This window comes from Dendrobium catenatum, unplaced genomic scaffold (assembly GCF_001605985.2).
Source record: "Dendrobium catenatum unplaced genomic scaffold, ASM160598v2 fragScaff_scaffold_621, whole genome shotgun sequence".
Classification (NCBI taxonomy): Eukaryota; Viridiplantae; Streptophyta; class Magnoliopsida; order Asparagales; family Orchidaceae; genus Dendrobium; species Dendrobium catenatum.
In genome coordinates, this window is record NW_021319083.1 from 26,347,185 (window position 1) to 26,355,358 (window position 8,174).

At 38.6% G+C, this 8,174-nt stretch overlaps 1 protein-coding gene across 1 annotated transcript; it reads left to right on the plus strand.

Annotated features, from left to right (window-relative positions):
* The first annotated feature begins 640 nt into the window (after positions 1-640).
* Positions 641-3,734, plus strand: LOC110102163 (putative disease resistance protein RGA3). Its single transcript, XM_020830352.2, has 2 exons — positions 641-797; positions 869-3,734. Exon 2 carries the CDS (start codon positions 885-887, stop codon positions 3,732-3,734), a length of 2,850 nt encoding a protein of 949 aa, XP_020686011.1. The 5' UTR covers positions 641-797; positions 869-884.
* The last annotated feature ends 4,440 nt before the right edge of the window (positions 3,735-8,174 follow it).

The following is an 8,174-nucleotide window of genomic DNA, read 5'->3' on the forward strand; positions in this document are numbered from 1 at the left end:
TTATGAAAGCTGAATTAAAATCTATTGAATTAGAAACAAATATTTCATAGTGATTGAAGAAGAACTCTCAAATCAAAATTTTTACGTATCTTCATTAGCAGAATTTTATTGCAGCAGTCATTAAATCTCGGTATAATAGAAACCTATCTTGGCAGCCCTCAAACCCAACAACATATTACATCACATCATATTTTTTTTTCATTATTGTATAATTTTATAAAATAGAATATAATTAAATTTAATTAAAAAATATCACCCATGCCATTTTCCGCTCTCAACCGGAAAAGCGTGTAAAAGGGAGAACGATCGTTACTTTCTCAGAAACACGTAAAATGACACTCGATTGAAGCAACACCACGGCATTTTGAAGTTTTGCGTTATTTTGCCGTGAAAAATAAAGTTCTCGATTGGAGATGCCCGAATAGAGGGAAGTTTGCTAGCAAAAGCAAAAAAAATATTCAATAATTCTTTTCATTATTATTATTATTATTGTCATTTACTTGCTTGATGTTACGTTGAGAGCTTCCGCTTGCCATTATTATTTTTTAAAATATTTTTTTCAGTGCAAGAAATTTTTTAAATGAATTTATTTTTTTATTCACAAAAAACTGCTTTAGGTAGGAAGCTGTAAAAAACCTGTCCAAAGGAAACCTTAGTGGCTGAACTTGACGACAAGTTTTATCGTTTATTGAACGCCACATTTCACCATTTCCGGCTGGAATTCCTCGGCGCTATTGACGTCTCCGCTAACCCATCGGATTTCCCTGTCTTAACCAGCAGGATATCGTCGTGAGCCGGTATACTATCTAATCTGCATCTCTTCCAATCTCCTTTTTTTTTTTCTTACTGTTCAGTTGTCCTGCTCTAGGTCGATCGTCGTTGCCATGGCGGATATGTTTCTTGATCCAATCATGGAGAAGCTCATCAGCGCTGGCTTCCGTTACCTGAAAGATCAAGTCAGATGGCAGGCAGGCATGAAAGAGGAGCTGGTAAAGCTGCAAGAGAATCTCCCCCAGATCCAAGCTGTCGTCCACTTTGCTTCCAGCCAAGAGCAGATCACAGACCAAAATCCGTCTCTTAACAAATGGCTATGGCAGCTACGAGATGCCATTGATGATGCAGATGACGTGGTTGATGAGCTGGAGTACATGGAACTTGAAAGACAGGTGACCAAAAACAAGAAGCTGAGAAGGGCGCGTTCCATCGTGAAATACATGAAGAAAAGACTTGACAAAATTGTCAAACGTGCTCTCAAAATCGATCCCACCTTGAAGCGACTGGAGGAGGCTGTGCAGAAACTTCATAAAGTTTCAACAACTGGTGTTGATACTTTTCTTCATCTTGTAAAACACGCAAAGAAGGAGCTTCAGAAGCAGCAGCTTGAGCTGCACGGAGCACGTGAAACAGGATCCTTGCCTAAAAATGATCTCATTGGGCGTGGCAAGGATAAGGAGCTTGTTATGGAGTGGCTGAGGAATCCATCAAATGAGCAACGGGGATCTGATTTGTACAGAAACATTTCTCTGCTATGCATAGTGGGCCATGGTGGTATGGGGAAGACAACTCTCTTGCAACATGTTTATAAAGATCAAATTACAAAGGAGTTTGATCTTAAAATGTGGGTTTGTGTTTCCAACAACTTTGATGTGAAGAAAGTCATTGCAGATATGTTCGAATATCTTAAGAATGAGAGGCCTCGTTTGGAGACACTTGGGGCACTTCAAAGGCGTCTCGAGGAGGAGGTGATGTCCAAAAAGTTCTTACTTGTGCTGGATGATATTTGGGAGGAGGATGAGGAGAACGATAAAAGCAAATGGGAGGATGTGCTCGCCCCTCTAGCTTCTGGGGGTTTTGGTAGTAAGATTCTGGTAACAACTCGAACGGACTCAGTTGCACTGATGTTTGCAAAGGTTCTTAAAAAGAAGAAGGAAATAGTTAAATTAGAGGGCCTAGAGGAAGATGAGTGTTTGCAGCTCCTCAACTCTCATGCATTTGCTGGTGTAGAGAACCCCTCTGATGATGATCATGAAAATTTACGAGTCATTGCTCGAGATATAGTTAAAAAGCTTTCAAGATCTCCGTTGGCAGCTAAGGTTATTGGTGGTGTTCTGAATGACAACTTGGATGAAAGGCATTGGAGGACAGTTCTAGAAAGCAATTTATTGGATCAAAATTCTATCCATTCCATCTTAAGACTGAGCTATATAGTTCTGCCAAATCATCTACGGAATTGTTTTGCATTTTGTTGTATGTTCCCAGAAGATTATCGGTATGATAAAGATGATTTAGTCCGAATGTGGATTGCATTGGGTTTCATTCAGCTATCTTCTAATCAAAGAGAGACTATGGAGGATATCGGAGGAAGGTATTATGATGTTTTAGTCAAAAAAGCTTTATTTGACAAGGTTAAATATGGCTACAAGGTCGGATATTTCTACAAGATGCATGATTTAATACATGAGTCAGCATCTAAATTTTTTACAAATGAATGCGGAAAACTTGTGGATGGTGAAAAGTCATCACTCGAAATTTCTGAGACTATTCGACACTTGTCTGTTCCAACTATAAATCTAGACATCTTGAGAATGATTGGGAAGTTTAAACATTTGCATTCTCTTTTTTTGTTCTACGAAGATTCTAATCATGATCTTTGCGGTCTGCTTAGTGAAATATTCAAAGCATCAAGAAGTCTGCGCTTATTATACATATTTGCTTATGAATTGGAAATGATACCAGAAGAGATTGGAAATTTGATACATCTTCGATACTTAAATATTGATGGTGATAGGTTGATCATGCTGCCAAGATCTCTAAGTAATCTCTATCACTTGCAATACATAATCTATGATGGGTTTGCGGTGCAAAGTAATTATGATTTTTTACCTAGTGATTTTAATAACCTTTCAAACTTGCGTTATGTGAAATTGGCCCAAAAATATATTTCATCGATATGTGGGATTGGGAAGCTAAAGTCTCTTCAAGAATTGAATATGTTTTCTTTTGGAAATGTGAGTGGTTATAAAATTGAGGAGCTGGAGAATATGAATGATCTTTGCAAATTAGGAATCAATTGCCTTCAAAATGTTAAGGATGCCGAGGAGGCTTGTAGTGCCAAATTATGTGAAAAGAGGAGGCTCACAGATTTAACATTAAGTTGGATTGACACTCATTGGAGGAACATCGATTTAGATGAGAACGTGCTCGACAACCTTCAGCCACCAAATTGTCTAAGGAATCTGAGCATATGGAGTTACATGGGTGCAAGGTCTGCAATATGGATGAACAATGTCAATCCGATCTTAAATCTAGAGAACATCGAATTGACATCTTGCAGTAAGTGGGAAACTCTTCCACCTTTTGGGCAACTTCCCTTCCTCAAGTCGCTGAGACTTAGGTGCATGCCGAAAGTAAAATGGCTCCAAAGTAAATATAATGGGAATGATAAATACCGTACATTTCCATCGCTAGAGGTGCTAGAAATTTACGAATTAGATGCATTAGTGGATTGGTTTGAGGGAGGAGTAGCTGCTGAAGATGGATGTTTCTTTCCTTGCTTAATTGAACTGTCTATTGATGATGTTCCTAGGCTTCGGGAATTACCGAACCTTTCTCCCTCTTTGAAACGTCTAATTATTCGGAGATGTCATCCAAAGTTACATAAGCGCTATCGAGAGGATGGAGGTTCCGATCGGCACAAGATTGCTCACATTCCTCATATCGTAATTGATCCCTGATAAATAAGCAAACTTCTTTCTTTATCTTATTTGTTTGATATGAAATGTGAAGAATGCAATGTCATTGTATCACTTTGTGGTCCCTTTATATATAAATATATTCATCTTTTCATATTTTGTTATACATGTCGTTAAATTTATACATCTTCTGAGAATGAAGGTGGTTTCATTTCCAAATGAGACGGAGCAGCGGTTTCTGAAAGTTAGGTTTTCTCTTTGTGAGCTCGAGTTTTCATTTCTCAAATCCTTACAGTATCTCCCTTCCTTCGTGGAAAGCTTATCTAATTGGTTTGTCCAAATGAAGTTATCATTGAATTATTGTTTCATTTTGATTTTATATTTTTGAGTTTGCAAAAATAAATGAATTTTGAATGATCATGCTGTCTCATTAGTATTTTTTAATGAAGATGCTGGAAGCTAAGAAAATAAAAATTAAATTTCATTGAGATGATTTTTATAGCTATTAAATTTATCTTGAGATAAATATATTATCAAATTAGGCTCTCATTTTATTATTGGTTGAATATAAATCTGATAGCTAGATGGATAGTTGCTTGCTTTGTTTTTCTTTTTCTTAGCTAATTTTGGTTAATGTCGAGTTATTACTGCTAGCGAAGTTTATGAAATTGCCTTTGTTTTGGTTGGATATTTAATAATGGTTGTATGTTATTAAGATTTGTTGGCCTAAACCCTCTCTACTACAGATCTTCTAATGAGTTTTTTTTTAGAATTGCTACAGAACTTTTGAATTTATTGTCTTAGATTAAAATTATAATTGATACGTCATCATAAAAATTATCTTGATCGGGCACAAATCTCGAGTCAAAATCAACCCGAAAACTTCAAAAATTAAATCTGAGATAACCTGAACTCCGATTTCAGCGAGCTTATAGTCAAACTGAGCGTCTCGGAAATACGAACCCTACGACACCAAATTCAACTCGATCTGAGCCCAAATGAGCTCAAATCAAGCACTCGAAGTGTTGTTGGAAAGTTCGTACCACAATTTGAGTTACCAAACGGTATCCGATTTTAACTAACTTATAATCGAATCGAGCGGCTCGACAGGACAAATCCAACGAGCCCAAGATCGCCAAATTCCGACATGATTAAGACCTTCAAATGTCTGACAAACTGTACACGATCAAAGGATTCAATATCAACTGTCCATTCTAACCACTCCATATTTGTCCCCGATCTCTCATCTATTTACGGGCCATGCCACTCCAGAAAATCTATAAATAGACCCCTCATTTCTCTTGAGAGGGGACCGAAGCAAGGAGGAGAAGAAGAAGAGAAGAATAGGAGGGAAGAGACTCCTCCTCGACCACTGTCGGAGTTCCGACCGAACTCCAAATGACGTCTGAATTCTGCCCGACTTCCACGGGACGCCAGAATTCATCCCAACTTCAACGGGATGCTGAAATTCTTCCCAATTAATGACAAAGTTCCCTCCTAAAGCCGAAACTTCGCCCAAGTGATGCCAGAGTTCTCCTCGGCCACCAATTAACCGACGTCAGACTTCTACCCGACGCCAGACACAGTCCTTCCAAACTCCGTCACAACACAATGATCCTTCCGACTTTCGTCTCCAGCCGACTACGGCCCTCCTAACTTATGTCGCCCGCCGACTACAGTCTTTCCGAATTCTTTCGCCAGTCGACTACGGTCCTCCTGACCTATGTCGTCCGCAGACTACAACCTTTCTGACCTCTATCACCAAACTATGGTCCTCCCGACCAAGCGAACACGTAAATAGTGATTCTTTGTATTCACATCATGTAATGTACTCTATAGAATGTACATCAAGCTAAGGCCTTCTCCTAAAGAAGGGCCTCATTTGTAATCAACTGCAATACTAGTGGATTCATTCAAACTGGGCTAGGCCCCGTGGTTTTTCCCCCATTTCAGAGGTTTTCCATGTAAAAATATTAGTGTCTCATGTGAATGCTGCTCACTCTCTCTTATCTGATTGCGTGCCAGATTTTTGTACAACGCTAAGACGTTAAACTTTATATTTCTCTACCTCCGCGAATACTCATGGACGCAACAGTTTGGCGCCGACTGTGGGAATGTGGTTCCCGACTGGGGGCAACTTTCGCTCCAACCTCAAAAGGTCGTTCATTTCAACTTCCTGACTTCAGCCATTGCTTGATCAATTTCATGGAAATTAGATCCGGATTTGGGGGAAACTTTGACTCCAACTATGGTCAAGAAGATCCCTCCAATACTTCCATCATCAAGATGATATGTCAGGAAAATCTCTGCAAATGCAAGGATACTTTTGATCAATAATAAGCTTCATACAATCCCTGCTGGACTTTTACTCATTGGGCAAGGTCTTGATCTTGACCTCAAAAAGACAATAACAGTCTAAAGATAGACCATTCTTCATCTTCGATTAAAGACATACGCAGTGTTTGCTGTCTCCCAATCAAAGCAAAATTGATCTCAGAGGGATTTGATTCGACCTCTTTCACATAGGTTAACGTCGTCGAGCAGTGCTCCGACATACAACCTCGGATAGGTCTCACATTCTTGGTGGATTCTTTCGACCTCTTCCATACAGGTTAACGTCGTCGAGCAAAGGCTCCGACATATAACCTCGGAAAGGTCTCACATCATTGGTGGATTCTCTAGACCTCTTTCATACAGGTGGATTCTCTTGACTACATTCCTTCCAACCTTCGTTGTCAAATAACAATCTTTTTAACCAATGTCATATGTCGATTATGGTCCTTCTGACCTCCGTTGCCCCACAATGATCTTTCTAACCATTGTCGGCCATCTACTACGGTCCTTCCGACCTCTGTCAACCACAAACTACGGCCCTTCTGATCACTATTACTAGTGTAGTCTTTCCAACCTCCTTCGCCACTAACTACGGTCCTTCTAATTACCGTCACCCGACTAAGGTCTTCTCTGACCTCCGTAACCCACCAACTATATTCCTATTGACTAAACGAACATGTCAATGCTGGTTCTTTTAATTCCCACCATGTAATGCACTTTATATGATGCATATTTACAACATTGAGCCAAGGCCTTCCCCCAAAAGGAAGGATCTAATTTGTAATTGACTGCATACACTAGTTGATTTATTTAAACTAGGCTAGGCCCCATAGTTTTTTCCCCTTTTTAGGATTTCTCACGTAAAAACTCTGGTGTCTCTTATGAACGCGACACACTATTTTTTATATGATTATGTGCTGGATCTTCATACGTATAAAACTAAGACGTTAAACTTTACAATTCTCTATCGCCACAAATAATCCAGGAAGCAACACCTAGAAAGCCTAAAATTGAACAAAACAACCAAATATAGATAAATAAATAGCAGCCCATCCTCAACTAGTTCAACAAAATAAGTAGTCCCAACATGGAAGAATAAGGAGTAGACGACTAACCCTAATCCTTCTAGCCTTCGCAGCAAATGTAAGGGCAACGGAAAGAAGACCAAGAAAGCCCGCAAGGCTACAAACCCAACCACCTTCTTCTCCATCCACCTTTCCCTCTCGTAAACTCTCTCTCTCTCTCTCTCTCTCTCTCTCTCAATTATTACGTCCTCTGACCGAATGTTTCTATAGGTTCGGTCACCATTAATTTTACGCCACGTAGCAGCCTGACGACCCGACCCAAACCCGTTATATTTTGGATATTTGACGTTTCTTTTCACTAATTTCGTTGAAACGGGCGGGAAAACTTTAAAAGACGCGGGTATATAAACTTCTGGCCGATTATCTACTGTACACAGAACGTTATACAGTATTTAGGGTTTACGAAACTTCCGCGCAACGCGATGGATTCGAAGGAACCTACTTTGGGAACTCCTACTTTGGAAGAGTTAGACGATTTCGACGAAACATTCGGCACTTATACTTTGGATGACGATTTTTCCTATTTTTACAAGTAATTTATCCTCAATCTTCGTCTGATCCTCTCATTTTTGTTTGTACCTAACCTTTTGATAACTCGGTACTGCTCGTTATTTAAACATAACTTGATTTTTTATAAGTAGGTACTGCTCGATATTTGTTTATATTACTTGAATTTGTTTTTTATACTTATGAAGAAGAAATACCGAGATTTCTGACAACTCGGTATTTCTCGGTATTAATAAGTATAACTCGGTATTGATGATTTTTTAATATCTTTATGTCACTTAAGTCTTCTACATAACTAGATTTTAATTTCTATTACTTGAAATTGATTTTTGTACCGATATTATACTTATGAAAAACTTGTACCGAGAATTTATAAGAACTCGGTATTCATACTTAAAACTCGGTATTGATAAGTTTTTGTTATCTTTACGTCACTTATGTCTTATATATCCCTAGACTTTAAATATCATATATTTGTACCGAGTTATATATAACTCGGTATTTATAAATAACTCGGTACAATTCTTCATTTTCATGTTCTTATTAGGGAATTATT